The 20,171-nt window shown below is 49.8% G+C and overlaps 9 protein-coding genes across 9 annotated transcripts; 3 read left to right on the forward strand and 6 right to left on the reverse strand.

The window, feature by feature from the left end:
* Nucleotides 1-105: 105 nt before the first annotated feature.
* Nucleotides 106-1,973, reverse strand: HETIRDRAFT_450486 (uncharacterized protein; the record flags this gene model as incomplete). The annotated part of the gene is made up of 3 exons (XM_009546744.1): nt 106-1,530; nt 1,587-1,846; nt 1,919-1,973. 3 exons carry the CDS (start codon nt 1,971-1,973, stop codon nt 106-108), a joined length of 1,740 nt encoding a protein of 579 aa, XP_009545039.1.
* Nucleotides 1,974-5,462: 3,489 nt separating this feature from the next.
* Nucleotides 5,463-5,844, reverse strand: HETIRDRAFT_450487 (uncharacterized protein; the record flags this gene model as incomplete). Its single annotated transcript, XM_009546745.1, has 2 exons — nt 5,463-5,518; nt 5,580-5,844. The coding sequence occupies 2 exons, from the start codon at nt 5,842-5,844 to the stop codon at nt 5,463-5,465; spliced, it is 321 nt and encodes a 106-aa protein (XP_009545040.1).
* Nucleotides 5,845-7,781: 1,937 nt separating this feature from the next.
* Nucleotides 7,782-8,894, forward strand: HETIRDRAFT_426277 (uncharacterized protein; the record flags this gene model as incomplete). The annotated part of the gene is made up of 7 exons (XM_009546746.1): nt 7,782-7,874; nt 8,019-8,055; nt 8,172-8,203; nt 8,327-8,460; nt 8,488-8,546; nt 8,599-8,670; nt 8,758-8,894. The coding sequence occupies 7 exons, from the start codon at nt 7,782-7,784 to the stop codon at nt 8,892-8,894; spliced, it is 564 nt and encodes a 187-aa protein (XP_009545041.1).
* Nucleotides 8,895-11,701: 2,807 nt separating this feature from the next.
* On the forward strand, nt 11,702-14,129 carry HETIRDRAFT_433605 (uncharacterized protein; the record flags this gene model as incomplete). Its single annotated transcript, XM_009546747.1, has 4 exons — nt 11,702-11,857; nt 11,921-12,992; nt 13,052-13,203; nt 13,259-14,129. 4 exons carry the CDS (start codon nt 11,702-11,704, stop codon nt 13,916-13,918), a joined length of 2,040 nt encoding a protein of 679 aa, XP_009545042.1. The 3' UTR covers nt 13,919-14,129.
* Nucleotides 14,130-14,742: 613 nt separating this feature from the next.
* HETIRDRAFT_163142 (uncharacterized protein) lies at nt 14,743-15,683 on the reverse strand (the record flags this gene model as incomplete). Its single annotated transcript, XM_009546748.1, has 2 exons — nt 14,743-15,370; nt 15,418-15,683. 2 exons carry the CDS (start codon nt 15,681-15,683, stop codon nt 14,743-14,745), a joined length of 894 nt encoding a protein of 297 aa, XP_009545043.1.
* Nucleotides 15,684-15,751: 68 nt separating this feature from the next.
* Nucleotides 15,752-16,066, forward strand: HETIRDRAFT_148423 (uncharacterized protein). Its single transcript, XM_009546749.1, has one exon. The coding sequence runs from the start codon at nt 15,837-15,839 to the stop codon at nt 16,026-16,028; it is 192 nt and encodes a 63-aa protein (XP_009545044.1). The 5' UTR covers nt 15,752-15,836; the 3' UTR covers nt 16,029-16,066.
* A 380-nt stretch (nt 16,067-16,446) lies between these two features.
* HETIRDRAFT_316274 (uncharacterized protein) lies at nt 16,447-17,137 on the reverse strand (the record flags this gene model as incomplete). Its single annotated transcript, XM_009546750.1, has 2 exons — nt 16,447-17,058; nt 17,105-17,137. 2 exons carry the CDS (start codon nt 17,135-17,137, stop codon nt 16,447-16,449), a joined length of 645 nt encoding a protein of 214 aa, XP_009545045.1.
* A 276-nt stretch (nt 17,138-17,413) lies between these two features.
* On the reverse strand, nt 17,414-18,047 carry HETIRDRAFT_315304 (uncharacterized protein; the record flags this gene model as incomplete). The annotated part of the gene is made up of 2 exons (XM_009546751.1): nt 17,414-17,881; nt 17,940-18,047. Coding segments are annotated over 2 exons (576 nt in total), but the record flags the coding sequence as incomplete, so codon positions are not given.
* A 22-nt stretch (nt 18,048-18,069) lies between these two features.
* On the reverse strand, nt 18,070-19,681 carry HETIRDRAFT_54372 (uncharacterized protein; the record flags this gene model as incomplete). Its single annotated transcript, XM_009546342.1, has 4 exons — nt 18,070-18,273; nt 18,328-18,577; nt 18,635-18,861; nt 18,917-19,681. The coding sequence occupies 4 exons, from the start codon at nt 19,679-19,681 to the stop codon at nt 18,070-18,072; spliced, it is 1,446 nt and encodes a 481-aa protein (XP_009544637.1).
* Nucleotides 19,682-20,171: the final 490 nt, after the last annotated feature.

The raw sequence follows: 20,171 nt of genomic DNA on the forward strand, positions 1-20,171 counted from the left end.
TTGGCTTCTTGTTCTTCTTGGGAAAGCTCGTGAGCCATATCTTTTCAGGATCCATTCAATATCAGTACAAGAGCGCTGATAGTGAACTATTGGAGGTGACACAACTTACAGCTGAACCAGATCATCTATGTCCATGGCAACAGCGGCACACTGTAAGTTCAACAGCCGTTCATCCACAGAATGTTCATAGAAGCCCGAGCGGCGTATATCAACAAGGAGCTGCCGTAGTTTATTCGTGTCGCCCACCTCATCATCACCTTTGTCTTGTTCATCTTCGGAGCTGTCGGTGTCACTACCGGCCTTGTCAGCCATTGGATCCATACCTGGTGCGTACCACGAGTTGATACTAGGCAGAGTTGGATGAGAAGCCGACAGTAAATCAGAAGGTGATACCCCGAGTATATTAAACAAGTTTTCTGCCTCTTCCCAGGCATCTTTGGTGGCTGACTGTATCTCACTGTCGGTAGGGAAACATGCGAGCTCTCCGAGATTGATTCCGTGTGAGTTGAAGTAGGTGTGGGCATAGCCGGATGCACGCGCTTTCGGATCTGTCATAACATTGAGGAGAACTATGGCTCGAATAAATACATGTAGACGAGGCATCATTTGTATGAGATCTGTAAAAGCAAAGTCTTTCACCAGTTTTCGACATTCTGCGAAGATGTGCTTGCATACTTCACTAGAATGCATCCAGGGGAGTAACGGGTAGATTTTGTCATCCATATAGTCTCGGTGGATGATAACGAGGCCGATGAGACCTTCGATGACGATCTGGACAATATCAGTAGCTTCGCGAGAGATGAAATGCTTCGACTTCACATAGCCTGCTCTATCTAGAAACCGTGCCCATATGTCCAGGAAGTAACGAGTGCGCAGGACCATTTTGATGCGTGAGAGGTGGCTGATTTTGCGATTTTGATATGCATCAACGAGCTCTCCGAATATGAATAGATAGACGATTTCCCCGACATGGTCAGGGAAATGTGTTGCCAGGTACTCCAGTGAGGAAGCAGAGAATAATTGAGTTGCGGCATTGTCGTCTTGGCGGTCAAGATTTTCAACATCGCGGGGGTAGAGGGGTGGAATACCTGGACCAAACGCTGCATCACGCACATCAGAATATTTTGCGGTGGTGTTGCCCAGAACAAGGTGTTTGGTGCCGCTGAAATTATTGTTATGCATTGTCTTGAGAGCGTGTTTGGAGTCCTGGATCATGACGATTGGCTGGGCCTCCCTAGTCGCAATGATGACGGTCATGTCCTTGAAATCAACAGCTGGGTTGGAGTGTCGGATTGTGTATGTAATGCGGAAAGGTGAATCTCGGATGAGACAGCGCTGCACCTTGCGCTCTGTCTCCGTGCCGTCGCAAGCGTATGATATAACCTTGAGCCCACGCTGAACCAGACTGCAGATGATCTTGTCTGAATAAGCTTGAAGCTCCTTGGCACCGCATGAGTTTGGGATCGCCAAAACATGAGCAACGATAGAGCTCGCCTTTGGCATTGGGATTTGAACACACCAGACACGAACCTACAATGCCAACACACAATCAGCACCACAGCTTTCTGCTTGTTCCGGTCACTGACCTTTGTTGCTTTCTCTAGCGTCTCCGATTTGAGGAGAGCCTTAAGCTCTTCCGGGTTGGCAACCGCGATAGGCTCGCCGGTGTGTCCCACCAGGTAGTATGTTTTTGCCAAGGCATCCCAGTATGTGTGAAGGGTGCTCAACAATTTTGTGTCATCACAGCTTAGGCCGAGAGGCCCTTCGTACTTGAGGTCTTTTTGGATGTAATTACAGACTCTGTCAAATGTCTCATGTCCTAGCTTGAGAGGGAATTGAGGGAGCACTGCTCACTGCATTCTGAGTGTTGCAAGAAATCAATCAGTATCATTAACAACAGATAACGGTGAGTACAAACCGGATACTTCGAGGAGTGCGAATTGGAAAGTGAGACTTGAGGAGGTTGTAGACATCGGGGCTAGTTGTAAATGCAACCTGACTGAGCTCGTCGAGGGCTGGCAGGTATCGGAAGTTTTGCATGCCCTTGCCACAATTTACTCGCTCCCGTGTTTCCACCACTGCTGCGACCATACCATTGAAGACCTTGCGATCGTTTTAGTCACCTTGGAGGATGCCCTTGACATAGCGTATGTATACGGAGCCTTTATTATCCTATAGTACATAGTTAATTAGCAAAATCCACGCTGTAAAAATGCAATCATACCTTGTTCAATACATCATGCAGACCCACAACGTGTGCATATGCCATGGCGGTGATCTCGTCGTGATAACGTGTGTTGAGATACTTCATCTTCTCTGGAGGAGGCACTGGACGGCGCAGAGCATTCTTGAAGTCAATCTGCATGCAAAGAGCGCATATGACTGGTTCTTTGACATCCTGAGTGATAGAGAGCACTTTATCGCAGTTCATGGCAGAGACATTTTGGAGGATGGGGTCACACTTCCAGGTATGAGATGCCGTTTGAAGGCACCAAACATCAGACTTCTCCATGTGCGTGAGATTGCTGAAGTCATGGCCGAAGGCCTCTTGAGCGAGATCATGGATATTCCTCCCTCCTCCACTCTTGACACCACGTTGATACGCTGGTGATGCCTCTGAGTGCGAAACACACCCAAGAAACACCCCTACAAGCGCAGGTAGGCAGGAGCTAGTTCTAGTGTGCAAGGAACTATAAGCTGTGCAACAACCAACAAGGGAGCGTACTAAAAGTGTTTGGAGTGTAGTGAACAAACAACTCCAAAATCGAAGTATTCAGTCGGTCAGTCAGTCGGTAGGTCAGTCAGTCAGTCGGTCGGTCGGTAGGTCGGTCGGTCGGTAGGTCGGTCGGTAGGTCGGTCGGTCGGTCGGTCGGTCAGTAGGTCGGTCGGTCGGTAGGTCGGTCGGTAGGTCGGTCGGTCGGTAGGTCGGTCGGTAGGTCGGTCGGTCGGTCGGTCGGTCAGTAGGTTGGTCGGTCGGTAGGTCGGTCGGTCGGTAGGTCGGTCGGTCGGTAGGTCGGTCGGTTGGTAGGTCGGTCGGTCGGTCGGTCGGTCGGTCGATGTTTGATCGGGATTTGATCGGGATGCAAAGGGAAGGGAATGGGTGCAAGGCCACACTGGACCCTGGCAGAGGATGACAAACTAGATGAGAGGGAGAGAGCAAGACGACGAGGGCTCTGGCGGAGGGCTGTGATTGAACGCAACAACACAAACAAAAGGGCAAAATGCGAACAAGGATTGGAAGGCAATGGCTCAAAGTCTCATGGACACAAGCGCACAAATGGAATCGGAACAAGGGGGGAGCCAAAGCTGGTGTATTGCAAAGCCATAGGTGCCCTTTTATAGTAAGTCCGAACAGGTACAAGATAAGGAGATTGGCAGAGGCATAGAGCAATCGGAAATGTGTGCCAAGAGTGATCAAAGGTAAAGAAGATAAGGGAGTGATGTTGCAAACACTATAAGATAAGAAGCAATAACTCTAAAGTCTAAATAAGTGGAGAGATTGCCAAGGTGAGTCCACATGGACCTGGAGATAAGAACCACATGCCACATGGGTAAACCATTTAGAAACTTGGGAGCTCTGAAGATAACAAAGGATAGGTCAACAGAAGGCATAAGGACGATAAAAGATAGAAAGACAGATCCGTTCTGAGTCAACAAAGTGTTCGGCCGCCTCCGATTCGGGACACCGAAGCCGACCGAATGTGCCGACCATGTGAAGTGTACCGAACCGATCGGCGATCGGCCGCGACAGTCTGTGGGGAGCCCCTACTGCTGAGAGTGATGATAGATGGATAGGATGACTGTGAACAGCTCCGAACGACTGTGCGGAGGTCTAAATGCAAAGTCGGCACCTGACAAATGGCTGAGATCGCCGAACGGATCGGGATCGGTCGGTCCTAAGTATGCCTAACGGTCAAAGAATACTGAAAAGCTGCGAAAAGTGGGGTATTGGTGCCTAGAGCATACCCATGCTCATCATCTCCTCCCAACTGAAATACTGACTGTCCTCAGTCAGGCGGTCGGACCAGAGCAGCACAGCAACGAATATGCAAGGAAATCGAATGGAGGGGTTCGGAGCAAGCAACAGGTCTAAAAGTCAAGTGAAACTCATTGCAGGGTGATTAGAGATGGAGATGCAGGGATGTGGTCGGAGCATGTGCGCAATCAGCAATGCGCCAATGCAATCAGATGTGGATCAAATGCAGTCGGAGAGCCCCTACGGCCAGTGGTGCGCCGAAGCGATCGGAAGTGTGCCAAAGCCGTCAGAGTGCCAATACGATCAGACCAGTGCCTGTGCCATTGAAAGCGTGTAAAATCGGCTGGGGTACAAGTGTGGTTGGAAGTACACAGACATGATCGGTGGTTGGGAAAGGCGTTCGGAGGGCAGAGTCGGTAAAAGGTGGGCTGATGCGATCGGACGTGCATTAAGGATGATTTCGGAGGAAGTGATGAAGGTGGTATAAATGAATGCGAAAAAATTGAGACAACAGGATGATTGGAATCGCTAGACACACTGGGAGGTGATGGTACGTCATCGGAGAGGTGCCCTATAGCCGCTTGCGAAAGTGGAAAGCATTCCGAACGCCTAGAAAAAGGTGCCGAAGATTTCGGGTCAGGGGACAATGAGAGTGGATGGTGTTTGGAAGCTGATGGAGGGAGTATGGTGCATCTCGAACGTTCGGCGGGCTTCCGAACGTCTGTTCGGCCATCGGACATGGGACATGAGAGCTTTCGAAGGCGGCAAAGTTCATCCTCGAGTGCTGCAATGCGATTAGAACAAGCAAATCTACCTGTAAACCCAGGACTGCGCAGGGAGGGAGAACCGAAATTGGAGATGATGGGCGCCGATCGGCGCGACTGAAAATCGGTTCCAAGTTCTAGGCTGGCTATAGCATTCGATTGGGGATTGCATCGGTACCATTCATCAATCCGGTCCCTGAGAGTGCGTCCTTTGATCCTATGTGGCACAAAACAACCTGAAGACAAGACCACCTTGTTCTCCGAATTCCGAATGCACTTCCCGATGCGGACATACTCCAAAACAGAAGGACACGCAGCAATGAAGTGGCCAGTCAAACCACAGAATGAGCATCGTTGGCAGCGAGCTGGGTGTGCGTGCGGACGTCCGAAGCTGATCGCGGAGCTGAGGGCTTTGCCGAACGATTCGGCGATGCGTGTTAGGGTGGTTCCAAGGTCGCCCGATTGCACTGCGGTCGCGCCGATTTCCATGACTGACTGACACAAGGGAGGTGCGAAAGAGGTGGTGGTGCCATGAAGAACAAATCGCGCGGCATCATAGATATCGTCAAGACAATAGGGGTCATCGGGGAAGTGATCGGGAAGCTTTATCTGTAGTCTCTGCAAGATGCGAACCCAAAGTTTTGTCTGAAATCCCTGTGCAAAGGTACGCCCTTCTTCAACCTCTGAAATCCGATTCTTTTGACGCAGAAAGAGTGCGATCGCTAGAAATCTTCGGTAATAGACGCCCAGATCCCCCAGTGAGCCAATGCCGATCCGGCTATACATTCCGACAAGGCTATGCAAGTCAGCAACTAACCATCTGCGATCATCATCGGCACCAGGATAAAGCTTGTACACAGAGTCACAGAAGTCCTGGTATGTCTTCGCGTGGTCCGAAAAGGTCGGCAGGGACTCCCAGAGGTCGGAGGTGTCAAGATCGGCGAATCGGCAGGCGTGTCTCTTCCGCTCCAAGTCGCTGTTGACTGCCGAACGAACAAAGTGAAAGTCAAGGTCTGCAAAGTATCGGCGAAGAGTGCGTGGTCGGCTGGGGTCGAAAGTGGGTGCGGATCGATCGCCTCGAGCTGGCATGGTCGGGGGGGCCATAGCGATCAAATGCAAAGAACTGAAACCAAAGCTGAAGAGTGGATAAAAATGCGAATGGAGTATAAGTACCAAAAGTGTGAATTGAAGAAAAAGAACAGGATGCGATCGGGATCGGAGCTTCTAAGGTCAAAGGGGGATGGTATTTGATCAATCTATGAAGAAAAGGAAGGAGGGCAAATAGGGAAAGGCAAATGTAGGCAAGATATGTGGCAAGGGACGTCAATGGCTGAAGTAGAGGTTTCAGATGTCAGCAGGCGATTGGAACGTGTACCAGGGTCTCAAAGCAACCTTAGGAATTAGGGGGATGAAATGTGAACACAATGCAATCAGAATCGGAGGTAAAAATCGCCGAAAAATATCGAAAAATCAGAGGTAAAATCGCCGAAAAATATCGAAAGAATCAGGAATAAAATCGCCAACAAAAATCGAAATTATCGAGGGGGGACAAGTGCCAAAGGATAGCAAAACCACAAGAGATCAAGGGAGCAGCAGGAATCGAGGTTCTGAAGTGAGGTTTCGAAGAGGATGTTAGGGTCGTGCAAAGGTCAAGGTAAGGGTGGGGTTTGATCGGCGGGGTCGCAGCGTGTTCGGAACAGTGTAGTGGTGGTAGGGGGATGTCAGCGAATGGAATGGGATCGGTCGGAGAGTCGGTGATTGCAAAAGGGATGAAGCAGCCTAAGTTCCTTGAGATGAGAACCAACCCCTCGCGGTGGGCTCCAAAATGATACGCTAGTGATGCCTCTGAGTGCGAAACACACCCAAGAAACACCCCTACAAGCGCAGGTAGGCAGGAGCTAGTTCTAGTGTGCAAGGAACTATAAGCTGTGCAACAACCAACAAGGGAGCGTACTAAAAGTGTTTGGAGTGTAGTGAACAAACAACTCCAAAATCGAAGTATTCAGTCGGTCAGTCAGTCGGTAGGTCAGTCAGTCAGTCGGTCGGTCGGTAGGTCGGTCGGTCGGTAGGTCGGTCGGTAGGTCGGTCGGTCGGTCGGTCGGTCAGTAGGTCGGTCGGTCGGTAGGTCGGTCGGTAGGTCGGTCGGTCGGTAGGTCGGTCGGTAGGTCGGTCGGTCGGTCGGTCGGTCAGTAGGTTGGTCGGTCGGTAGGTCGGTCGGTCGGTAGGTCGGTCGGTCGGTAGGTCGGTCGGTCGGTAGGTCGGTCGGTTGGTAGGTCGGTCGGTCGGTCGGTCGGTCGGTCGATGTTTGATCGGGATTTGATCGGGATGCAAAGGGAAGGGAATGGGTGCAAGGCCACACTGGACCCTGGCAGAGGATGACAAACTAGATGAGAGGGAGAGAGCAAGACGACGAGGGCTCTGGCGGAGGGCTGTGATTGAACGCAACAACACAAACAAAAGGGCAAAATGCGAACAAGGATTGGAAGGCAATGGCTCAAAGTCTCATGGACACAAGCGCACAAATGGAATCAGAACAAGGGGGGAGCCAAAGCTGGTGTATTGCAAAGCCATAGGTGCCCTTTTATAGTAAGTCCGAACAGGTACAAGATAAGGAGATTGGCAGAGGCATAGAGCAATCGGAAATGTGTGCCAAGAGTGATCAAAGGTAAAGAAGATAAGGGAGTGATGTTGCAAACACTATAAGATAAGAAGCAATAACTCTAAAGTCTAAATAAGTGGAGAGATTGCCAAGGTGAGTCCACATGGACCTGGAGATAAGAACCACATGCCACATGGGTAAACCATTTAGAAACTTGGGAGCTCTGAAGATAACAAAGGATAGGTCAACAGAAGGCATAAGGACGATAAAAGATAGAAAGACAGATCCGTTCTGAGTCAACAAAGTGTTCGGCCGCCTCCGATTCGGGACACCGAAGCCGACCGAATGTGCCGACCATGTGAAGTGTACCGAACCGATCGGCGATCGGCCGCGACAGTCTGTGGGGAGCCCCTACTGCTGAGAGTGATGATAGATGGATAGGATGACTGTGAACAGCTCCGAACGACTGTGCGGAGGTCTAAATGCAAAGTCGGCACCTGACAAATGGCTGAGATCGCCGAACGGATCGGGATCGGTCGGTCCTAAGTATGCCTAACGGTCAAAGAATACTGAAAAGCTGCGAAAAGTGGGGTATTGGTGCCTAGAGCATACCCATGCTCATCAACGTTTGAGGAGTTTGGTCACTTTTGGCTGGACATCGGTGGTGATGCCATTGCAGGGACGCATGACAGTTCCAGAAAGACAGGCACTTGGTGGTGAGCTGACAGTCTTCTACAGAAGCTGCGGTGCTTGTTGGAATTGTAGGGTGGTCTTCGATGGTTTACACCATCCATCGAGTGTTGTTGCTTGAGACTTGGACTGTGATTTGCAGCGGGAGATGTGCTGGACAAATTTCGATGCAAGGTAAGCCTCACCAATCTTTGTCCACTTTCCACAACGCGAGTGGAAGACTTCCCAATATGACCCCTCAGTACGGAATGTTGCCATTGAGTTATATGCTAAACATTCATCTTTGAACCTTTGCAGCTTTCTCAGATCAATCTGAAAACTACCATCCATCATAGCGGCCTTGAGTCTCTTACTTGCAATTGCCAACCGGCTAATCCCAATCAATGCACTTGCCATGGTCAACACTTGCTAACAAAGTTCGGCAGTGCTAGGTATGTTTGACTTGCCATCATGAACAGCCTTGAATCGCTTTTGCTTCATGAGGGATGGCTGGTCACCAAGGGAAGGCTGGTCCCCGGTAAGTACTTGGGAATAATCCCTCTTGCACCGCGAGCTGACTGTTTCTTTAGAAGTGGATGGTACAATGGGCAGTGTGGGCAAGTCATGGGTTGTCGCCGGGGGAAGATCATCAAATAGAGTAGGTTTGTCTATTGACGGCATCGAGGTGGGGTTGTGCACAGTGCTTTCCAAATGCTTGCTGATGCTTGATTCAGCAGTTTTGCATGTAGTGGGGGTTGATATGTCCTTTGTCGAGCCCATGCTCGGGGCGCTGGGGGATGAGGAGATATTAACCTTTGGCTCCGAGATTCCAGCAGCGCTTATAGGCAATAGTAAGCTCTTCAAGTCCATCGCCAATGTTGCCTGATCATTGTCTAACCATTCTTCAAAGCTACATGGAAAATACCCCATTGTGGGCTTTACATTCTGCAATAAGGTCAGTCCCTTGCTAGAGTGATCTTGACAATATGACATACTGAAGACTCATTATGTAATTTTGCTAGCCGGTTGAAGTAGCAAACACGCCAAAGACAACGACTTGCATGCATGAACAATTCGGCTCCGAAAGTGTTATGTTCAATAGTATTGATTGTACATATCCCGCAAGAGTAGGTATCATTTTGGAGGCCGTGCACTAGCAAATCTCCAGTGTCATGGAACAAGACCTTGAACACATATTTGAGCCAGCCTTGGAGATGCCGTATGGCTTTCTTGAGTGAGTGTGGGTTTGACAGCAAGTCCCCTGATCCAGAGTAAGTATTGCCATGCATCTACAACAGGCTTGCGACGACGCACCATATGCAACACTATGCACCTGAAAGTCCACTCACATGGAAACCCAATGATTCCTATTGACGAAGACTGGCATATAAAGGTACCGTCGCGATGTATTGTCCTGAATTTCTCTCTCGTACTGAACAAGCATCTTTGACTGATGATAATTTCCCTGCCCTGAAAGGCTCTCAATCTTGTTGTAGAGATGCACCGGGGCAAACATTACTGTGTTTGCCCTAATAGGGTCTGACTGGGCCTATCGATGCAAGTCAAACATTAACATGTCAACAATGTCATCACTCAGCCAGCTGTCAGACAGCAGGCTTGATAAAGTATTCATGCCGCTCGCAATACCCAAAACCTTCAACTCAACTCCCCATGCCAGCGACAACATCAGAACCCGTGCCGTTTGAGCTTCTCTTTACGTGGTGAGCCCTTCGATGTCATGTGTCCATTTTAGAAGCCACTCATCTGACCGCCGCCATAGATCCTTGCTTTGTTGCACTATTGCAATCCTTTTCCAGAAGGTGATCATCCATAACGGGTGTCACAGTCCTTTCAAAAAGGGGTTCTCGAAAGAGCGAGCCCCTTGCGCTGCCTCCTGTCGGACTTTTTTGTCCAGTTCGGAAAGCCATTTGTTGGGAGGCAGAGTATAATCCATTATGTCTTGTACTGTAGGCTGCTCAGGGGGGGATTTGCTGAACAAGGATGTTGGTTTCAGGAGAATGAGGGCTAAAGATTGTGTGGGCAAGTTGACATTGAGAAAATCCACAATCGAGAGATGACAATCTGGCAGTATTTTGAGAAATTCCAAAGGAATGAGAATGTGAACATTGTGTAGAGCTTCTGAGTGAGTAGTGTTGAGGTCAATAACTTTGCTGTCCGACATTGTGTGCAGAATTTTGTTGGATGTGTGCGCACCACTTTGAGAGCACAAATTTCCATTTCAGCTGACAGCTTAGAGATCTGAGGCACAAGCACAAAAAAGTAGTAAAGAAGTACATGTGCGGGATTTGAACCCATGAACCCATCACAAATTGCCTTACTACATATTGCACGACACTTGCACGACCTGCCACTACACCATGCCAGCTTAAATTGACCGGACCCCATTCAGGCCTATCACCCTGACACCACAATTAGCAGGATGCACAGACAGGCCTCATCTGCCATGCAAGGCAAATTTTGTACGGACGCACCCAGCCTAAGGGGTCAAAAAGGCCCAAAATTTTCCAGATTGGCCACCTGGCCTCCCCACCTATTTTCAGGGGTCCTTCCCTGCCCCTCCTACTTTGGTCTCCTCATACCCCACTACCTTGTCATCTCTGTACTCCCCTTACTTCTTTCTTTATTTGATCACCTGTTACCTACCTACATTTCCCTCTCATATAGGATCTGCTCACCACTCACATTTCACATCATGCTGCTTAGGTTGCTCTCTGCCTTGTCAGAGTATAATGATCCCAGTCATTATATCTCTGACTAGTAAGTAGATGAAAATTTCACTTCTTTCAGGGCAGTGGAGATGGGAATAGTTATATTAGTCACAAATAGATGGATATGAATAAATATAAAAATATTGGTATTTTTGAATAATCAATAATATATCTGAGTGTCAAACAGCCTATATGTGAATTGAGGTGAATCTACAAGAATGTATTTCAATGGATCTGCCTCAATTCACCTCTAAAAAGTCTAAAACTGAAGGGAGAGAAATATTCAAATAGATTCAAATAGATTCAAACAGAGGCACCTCTATTTCCCTCAACTAACTTTTGACTGAGATTACACCCCAGGACCCTTGCAAGTTGGACATAAATAAATCACAATGCAGGTTTGAACTAGTCTATGAGTCAATGACCAGACCAGAGGCTAATCTCATCTAGGGAGTTGGGACCCTTTAGTGCAAGCCTTAAGGACCGGCCACAAAATCCTTAATTAGATGTAGAAGCTCTTCATGTGTTATGATCATTCAGGACCTCTGACTCTCGGAGGAGGAAGAAATAGGAGCAGGTCTAGGTTGATGTCCAACAGGTCACGAGCTTAACGCGAACACGTGATGAGATCCAAATCGCGGAGCTAGAAATGTTTGTGAACCATGAACACGCTTGGCCTGCGACCACCAAGCCACCATCAGCCACCGTCAACTTCAGCTTGGATCGTGGCGCAGAATTGACACAAAAGAAACGGCACGGAAAGGCCACATTTGGACGCAGTACTTGAAGTTTCTGAGACTCGTAAGTTTACCCCTCTGACATCCCTTCGTCTCAATTTCCTAACCAAAATATGGTATCCCTACCAATCCCCAGTGGCACCCCCCTAAAGCTCAAGTTTCCTGAACGCTTCACATCTAAGTTTGTTGTAGAACACGAATCCGAATACGATAGACTCGTCAAAGATATGGCGCACGAATTTGTTGGACCTATGCCCGTTGAGGACTTCTTCAAGGCGTTCATGAATCCAGGTCGACCGTACACAGAGCCAAGTCTTCCTAAACAATGGAGAGGGAAATTTCGGGCCAAACTCATCAAAAAACTTGGATTCGAGAATAGTTTTGTGCGCATTGTTTTCTTCTATCGCATCGGAACATGTCTCCTGACAGACATATCCATGCTGTAGATCAATGCGGTCAACAGAGCCGAGATATGCCCCGATCTTGTCCTAGTCAACACAACCAAGGAAAGAGACGATCAATTTTGGCGTAAACCAGACATCACCGTCTATAAACGCCCATACAATGGCCCGCCCACTACAGACTTTAAGCGCATGGAGCTTCACATTGAACGCAAAACCGCAAGCGAAGACCCATTTTCGGATCCAAAGTCGAGAAAATCTCGCCAGGAACACAGTTTCGAGCATGATTCCAAGGCCTCAATGAAGAGTCGAGGCCAAATCATCTCCTACACGGCATGTCAATTCGCTTCACAACATCGCTGCTTCACCTTTTCCATCCTCTTTCTCGATGACCATGTTCGATTCATACGTTGGGATCGTGCAGGAGCTATTGTGACGAAGCGATTTAATTGGAGGGATGACCCGAAGCCACTCGCGAGGTTCCTGTGGCTTTTCAACCACCTCTCCGATGCAGAACGGGGGTATGACACCTCCATATCGAAGCCTACGGCCCGAGAGATTACGTTGACGAAGAAGAAACTTGACGAGCGTGCAAACGCATTGGCGAGGGCGAAGGGAGAACCCTCACGTCTCCCTGAGACACGGTATTCGACAGACGACTCGTTTCGCAAGTTCTGTGTGGTGGATGATGACCCCGGGATAAAAGAGGGTGAAGCTAGAGTACGATTCTTCGTTGCTTCTGTGCCCCAATGGCAGAGTGGGAGCCCGGTCGGAAGGGGCACGAAAGGCTACGAGGCGCTAGATCTGGACACAGGAGAGTTGGTTTATCTAAAGGATACCTGGCGATATGAAGCGGATAGGATGAAGAAAGAGGGTGACACATATCGGAAGCTCGCGGCGAACGATGTCTCTCATATCCCCCGTCTTGCATGCGCGGGTGACGTGGAAGAACACCGAACACGTACACACGAATTCGCCGACGAGGACTGGTGCTGCGGAGAGCCAAAGCTGAGGCGACACAGACATTACCGACTGGTATTGAAGGATCTGGGGCGCCCGTTGTCCGAGTTCAATTCGACCAAAGAACTATGTCAAGTTCTTTTAGAGGCAATAATAGGTGCGCTGATCCTTGTGCTCGTCTTGAAGTATATGCTCACTTTCGATGTGACGCCTCAGCGCATATGGAGGCATTCAAGGTCGATGTTCTCCATCAGGATATCAGTGGAGGCAACATCTTGATCACGGATGATGGTCACGCCCTCTTGATTGACTGGGAGCTTGCAAAGAGAGTCAGCGAGGAGAAATCACCTAGGCAAGATTGGCGAACGGTGGGTTCTCACCTCCTTTGGTACCACACTCGGCATCTAAGTCGGACATTTTCAGGGTACATGGCAGTTCATTTCAACCGCCATCCTTGAACAACCTAGAAAGGTCCATGAACTTCGAGACGACCTGGAATCCTTCCTCCATGTTCTCCTCTACCACAGTGTCCGTTATCAATACCACAAGATTCGAAACTTTCCCAGATTAGTGGCAGATTTTTTCGACCAATCATACAACGAAACCAACGGCGAAACCTTGGGCGGACAGTCAAAACGTAGATGGTTCTCTCACCCTTCGTACCCAGACGATTTCTCCAAAACAGACCTCCAGAATTACCTGAGCAAGGCACACTTCGATCTCATTGATAGGCTTCGAGTATTGTTTCGTCCGCTCTATCTTAGGGAGGAAGTTCTTGAAGACATGAACCCCAAACCCGATCCAGTCGCGGCGGCTCAGATCCTAGAATCGTCTGACCGCTTTATCGAGATATTCAATGAACAGTTGAATAAAGAGGGATGGAAAGTTGGTGATAGGAGCTTCGACATGCTAGCCAGCTTGAAACCGACTAGGACCGGAGGCCGGGGGCTCGTTCATGTGTCAACCACAACAATGGCGTTAAAACGGACTTCAGAGAAGGCGGGCCTGGATCAGAGTGCGGCGGGTAAGCGGCAGAAGACCATATTACCTTCAAGATCAAGGGTTGAGCGTGTGATGGAGTGAAATGATTGTATTCTCAAGATCAGACTTTTTTGCTGTATCGCTGACCGTTTCTGTGGTTACTTAGAAATCCCTCTCATCATGCATCATGTTTCACTAACTCACCACTTTACTGTATCACTAGCTCTCGATTTCATCATGTACTATACCCGCTCTCGGTTTCATTGGGCCAGAATATGTCGCTCTCGAATAACACCAATATTTCTGTGCCATCATCAGTAGCATCGAAAGCGAGTTCTCCGTGCCGGGGCACACGCCTGCTGGAGGAAGTCATTGGGTACGACCTTTTTGTCCAAATGGACGCCAATCTACATGCTACATTGGACGTGCGCTCGACAGACCGACCTTAGCTATGAATAAATCAGGGCCATGCACCTTGGATAAGGACTGACTGTTCATTCTAGTTACAAAGCCCAATCATGCTTGAGCACCACAATATTTCATACCAACAAGGCACCCTTGCCTCCCAATAAGCTGAATTCACCCACCCTGTCCCAAGAAGCCTCACTTGTGCGACGACTGACACTGTTTCCTGCATCAGGAAAAGCGCCTAAATCTGGCGACGCCTGGCGAAGTCGGCGAATCCCGACATGGGCTTACACGGGCTTGTCAGCCCGGGTATGTTTTTTGAGCTCTCCCCAGGCTCCCCCAGTCGACGTCTCTACGCAGTCTCGTACTAGTCAGTACAAGTACAGTACAGCTACGAAATGCGAGGCTTTTGTGGCTCAAACCAGCTTGCTACAGCTACCTCGCGTGAAAACAACTACTAGGCCATGCAGTTCTATCGACTCACAACAAAAACAAGCACGGGCGACAAGTTAGGTGACCTACAGTGGGCCGTAGCCTTCACGGTCTCGAACGGCCTCGTCGTCGGCCTCGTCGTCAGTGTCCCCGCTCTCTGATCCCTCGTCCGCAGCATCCTCCGAGCCGCTCCCATCATCGGACTCGGACTCAGACTCGGACTCATTCTCGGACCCGGACTCGGACTCGCCTTCATGTTCGCCCTCGTCCTCTTCATCCTCTTCGTCCTCTTCCTCGTCCTCGTCCTTGTCATCATCGTGGGTGTCGCTTTCCCCCGCTGTTTCACGACTCTTACCCTTTGATATGTTCTCAGGATCCTCCGGCATACCCGAGTCCTCGCTATCTGAAATTCCCCCTCCTTTGTCGGCAACACCGTCAGCATCACCCTCTGTTGACGGCATGTCCACGTATAATGTCGCTGTGGCATTGGCAGTGCTCATGTGCGCGTCGTTTGACGCTACGTCGGCTTCGGCAGCGCTGACCGTGGCGGCGTTCGTGTTGCTCGGGCCATTCAAAGGTGCCTCGTGCTCTTCGGTGAGATCCTCGGGGTCAAGGGTGTACGTATCCTGCTGGAGGTACTCGTCAACACTGTGTGTACCTCTATGGCCTATTCCGCCACCGCGGAACCTCATAAACATATCACGGTCGGCAAACCTGGTGCCTGTCAGTCATGACTTGCAAGATGAATAAGAAATGCGTACATTCCGACATAATAAAAAAGGTAGTCGGTCTCTTCGCAGCACTCGTCATACTCATTTTGATACATCCATTCAGGGTCTTCTTCGTCATCATTCCCGTCAGGTTTGTTTTCTTCATGTTTTCTAGCAATTGAATGCGCTAAAAGTTCGGACGTGCGACCGTAAGCAAATCCCGGGATCATATGAACACCGCGGACCACATCATCAGCAAAAGTGTCCGAAAGTGGGCGCAGGTTGTGGCGCGCTGAGATGTGACCACGTGTCGCCATGGATTGAGGAGTATGACCACCGCTCACCAGGGGCCATGCCTGCTCCCATTCTCTCGCCAGGGGTGGGGATAGCCTTGAAGGTACGTCAGCAATGCCACGAACCTCAAGCCATGACCAGCGCTCACGAGCCCTTCGCGCGCCGTGAGAACCGGGATGAGACTAGGAGTGCGGTATCCCCCAAGCGATGAAGCATGGCGGTCCCACTGGACCAAAAATTATGGAGCAGCAGACGTTGTTGCAGACAGCAGTCCGGCTCATTCGGGATGTTCGGATGGGTCACCCCTAAGCGACGGCGGATGTTCAGGTGACGGCGCGAGAGTCTTAGAGTACAAGCTATCACTGTGATTAGAAACTAAGACAGCGGGGTAAAGTTACAATGTGCCATAGTTGTGTCGTGCGAGGATGTCATCGTCGTGCACAGCGTGATCATCTGAAACCCCTGCGATGGCGTCAACGTCCTCCTCGGTCTCCTCTTCTGCTGTCTGTTCCCCTGCGTGCTCTGCCAACCCCTCATCATCATGGTCTTCTACCTCTGCAGTCTCGTCACCATCCCTAGATCCTGCGGCGGCAGCAAGGATCTGTGCACTTTCATCCACCACTTCATTCTCGGATGGAGGTGGTGCATCACCTTGTAGAATCCGATCCCAACATCGTGTGACCTGGTGCCCAACACCACCGCCTCGGTACCGCATGAACATGTCTCGGTCTACGAATCTACACCCGTGAGATGTGTGAGCTGAGGTTAACATGTGAACCATGGCACTTACATGTTAGGATTGAAGAGGCTCCAGTCCTGTGCCTCGTCTGCGCGGCGTGCACATGAATTAGGGTGCAAAAGTCCCTCGGCGAGGTCATGATGAAATGCAGGAATAAGGTGAGCACCTCTTAAAACCTCTTGTGGGTCAAGGAACCCAAATGCATCAGGATCTGTTTCTGGAACGAAGCCTACTGCGGGGAGTCGCCTAGCCTGCCATCCCGTGCGCATGTCCGGGTCCAACCCAAACCATCGCACCCACAAAAAGTCCATTCGGAGCATATCCGATGACTGACTGTTCGGTCCAACATACCGCGCCATTACGTGGAATATACCTAGTACGCGTGCGTACCAATATGGATGAAGCTGCGTATTGGGCCCTGCATCATCATCATGGGAGAGTACCATCACGTCTGGGTGCATCCGAGGATTAATAGAATCTTGAGAACGTCGCATATCGTAACTGGTATAGTTGATCCGAAGGATGCTGTGCTCATACATACGGTTTTGACTGATCTCCAGATTAAGGTGCTGTTGTTCGGTGAATGAATGCTCATCGCCCTCATATGCAAGACCCAAGAAACGTGCCAATAGGTGGTCAGTTAGGCGCATACGGAAGTCCTAGTACAAATGAGTATACATCCTATGATCAATGCAGAGCACATACCCGGATGGCGCGGTCACCGGCACGCTCTGTCATCCACTGTGAGATGCTATGCCAATTGCGAGTTGATTCCGAAATGTGGTGATGGGCAGTTGGGAGGGTGTAGGGGAGTGGATCCTCAGCACATTTCACCTTCCGGCGCCGATCAATCTTGACCTGTGGCTTGTCAAGACCAAGATCAGCCTGTGACTTGGTGATAACACGTCCGCGAGCTTCTGCAGTAGCAAGTTGTCCCGTGAAATTTTGCTTGTTCGTCCGTTGGTATTCCCTCTTCGAGAATTTATGGGCAACCTCTCCCTAAGAACATATCAATTATAGTTGATTGAAGGTGTCAAAAAACCACTGTTGGACACTCACCGTTTGCGTCGTATAGGAGTCCGTCGTTCCCAATCGGCGTATTGTCGCAGGATAATCCCCCAGTGCGTGCATCTTATAGGTTGCAAGGTTCAGCACCTTTCGCTTGGGACCGGTGGGCTGTCGCACTGCGGGGGAAACACTGGTAGTCTGGGCTGTTTTCTGTGCAATGGCAGCCTCTCGGCGACCACGCGCAGCTTCTTCGGATGGCAGTTCCTTTGTGTCAAAGTGCGCACATGTGACCAGGACAAATTTTCGGATGAGAACTCCTAGTGATGTGGTAACCTGCTCAAAGAATGTTAGGGTAGTATCAGTGTGCAGGCGAAGTTTGGCAAGTGCATGCCACGTTGCAAGCTCAAATAATAAATCCATCAAAAGCCGATTGTGCAGTTCATCAAGTAGGCCCTCAAAACATGGAATTGCACACTGTCATCCATACGGTCTCAGCTCTCAAATATTCAGGTATGCAGTATGTGAGCTTTACCTGTAACATATCTTCGAAATCTCGTGCAGCTAGTTTCTTCATGCCTGACACATTGGTGTGCCACGGCCGGATCGTGTCCCGGCCAAAAGATGAAATCTGTCGGTACCTATGAGCGCCGTGCCAACTCAGTTCATGCACCAATTCTCTCTGGACCAGTTAGTACTTGCCGACTGTTTAACTCTTGTATTTTATCCCCACCAGCAGCCCATAAGATGCGTAGCAAATGCGTAAAAATTGCCTTCCAGACCCCGAGCTCAAATTCATGGAGGAGATCAACTACAAACAGGTCGTAGAAGTTGAACCCAAATTTGGACAATTTTGAGGAAAATGCGTTCTGCAGTGGTGCTGATTGAGTTACTGGGTCTAGTGTATAACAAGAATAACTTACCCGGGTGGGCACCCATGATTTATTGGCAAGGAGTGCGTCCACAGCCATGCTCTCAATGCCATAGCCTTGTTCATAGATGATTTTCCGTGCAATCTCGACAGTGTGTCGGCGTTGTGCATTATCTACTCGGGCCGTCTTTGTGCGCAGCCGCATATCAAGTTTGGAGCCCATCTTGTACACCTGGGTCTTTTCTACCATGCATCGCGGGCACAAACATTTCGCAAGTGATCGAATACCTGCAAGAAGAACCCTGCCCCGAAGATTAATGTGAGCAACAATCAACGTCAGAATCGTGTAAAAGTGGCACTTCTCAGGGTAATCGGCAGAATATGTAAAAAACCGGGGAAATATGCGACGGACAATGCCATCTCCACAGTTAATAAGCATGCCATGTTCGTACGCTTCCATGAAGTCAGCATCAAGCAGGAGCAACCAGATCGCATGCATCAGGTCACGTTTGCAGTGCCTGAGCATCGCTGATGTGGCTGCCTTTCCGAATACCTTCATATAGGCTTCCTGGATCTTGTCGGGGATCTGGCAGTGTACAGTAAGTAACATATATCGTGCATGCATGTAAATAGATGTTTACCGTAGGAATATATGCCAGATGATGGGCTGAATGCGACGTGGGCTTCCCCCGAGTGTATTTCGACTGCGAGCCAAATTGCAAATAAAATGGCCATAAGGAAGCGGACCCAAAGTTGGCCAGGTGAGTAGAATCTGACCAAACCATGAGGGGCGCAACGACACGCTCATGAGTGTCGTCAGGGCCAATGCGTGGCATGCCAGAAATTTCTAGATGGGCCTCAATCATGGTGGTAGACGAGTAGATCTCCGAGTACAAGGCAATGGGTAGAGCATCAGGCGTAGGGCACCAGAATTGGCGGAACGGAGTCATGTGGAAGCTACAAGAGATTGGGGAAGCATAGGTGGCCCGAATGATATCCACAAGGCGCCTATGGAATACACCGCTGACTGTGAAAATAGGTGATTCGTTCTCAGGTTTCACTGTTTGTTTGTCGACGGGCGGCAGACGGATATCTACTGACGCATGATGCCATCCATCTTGGCCCTGCAGTGGATTATCTGGATTAGCAATGTGTTTGTCCAGTCTCTTGGTCTCACGAGCAAACGAGACTCCTGGCAGTTCTTTTAGATTGAAATCAGGGTGTAACAGGGTCTGCACCAGCCTGTCAAACTCCCCCCCTGACTTCAGGTTCGAACCTGAATAGTGCCATCCCAGCAGGAGCTCAGAAGATCGGTTGGTGAATGGTTGGGTGCTCGAGAGCACCGCTTCTTCCGGAAGAGGCAATGTGGCCAAAGTTGGCTGGGACTCCAACGAAGCAGGTGTCATCGACATTCTTGCAAAAACTGGTGAGTCACATACACTATCTAATGATTGCCCTGCCTCGGGATCCATTGTGGGACATCCAGAATATGAACAAAAGACACCAAAATCGTTGGGCGTGGTCTCAATCCAAGCCAGGGTGGGCAGGTCTTTGTCTGCCGAGTCAGGTGCGTGATCGAGGGATGTGTCTATGGGTGGTGAATTGTCCTCGATGGTCACTGCATCCTGATTAGACAGCATACGGCGTGTTGGAATATGCGCGAGTGGGGTCACCATGGAAGGGAGAAAGTCGACCAGCCGCTTAGGAAATTGGACTCGCCGACCTGAGCGGCGCAAGAACACTTGTGCCGCCACATCATCTTGAATGTCTAGTAAAATATCTTGACCGGTGACAGTGTCTGGGAGCTATGACAGGGTCAGCAATGACAGCACTGGGGTCAGGGAACAAGGCTAATACCAGTGTTCCCACCAGCTCAGATCCTCCGGCATGCTCTCC

Source organism: Heterobasidion irregulare (genome assembly GCF_000320585.1).
Source record: "Heterobasidion irregulare TC 32-1 unplaced genomic scaffold scaffold_04, whole genome shotgun sequence".
NCBI lineage: Eukaryota > Fungi > Basidiomycota > Agaricomycetes > Russulales > Bondarzewiaceae > Heterobasidion > Heterobasidion irregulare.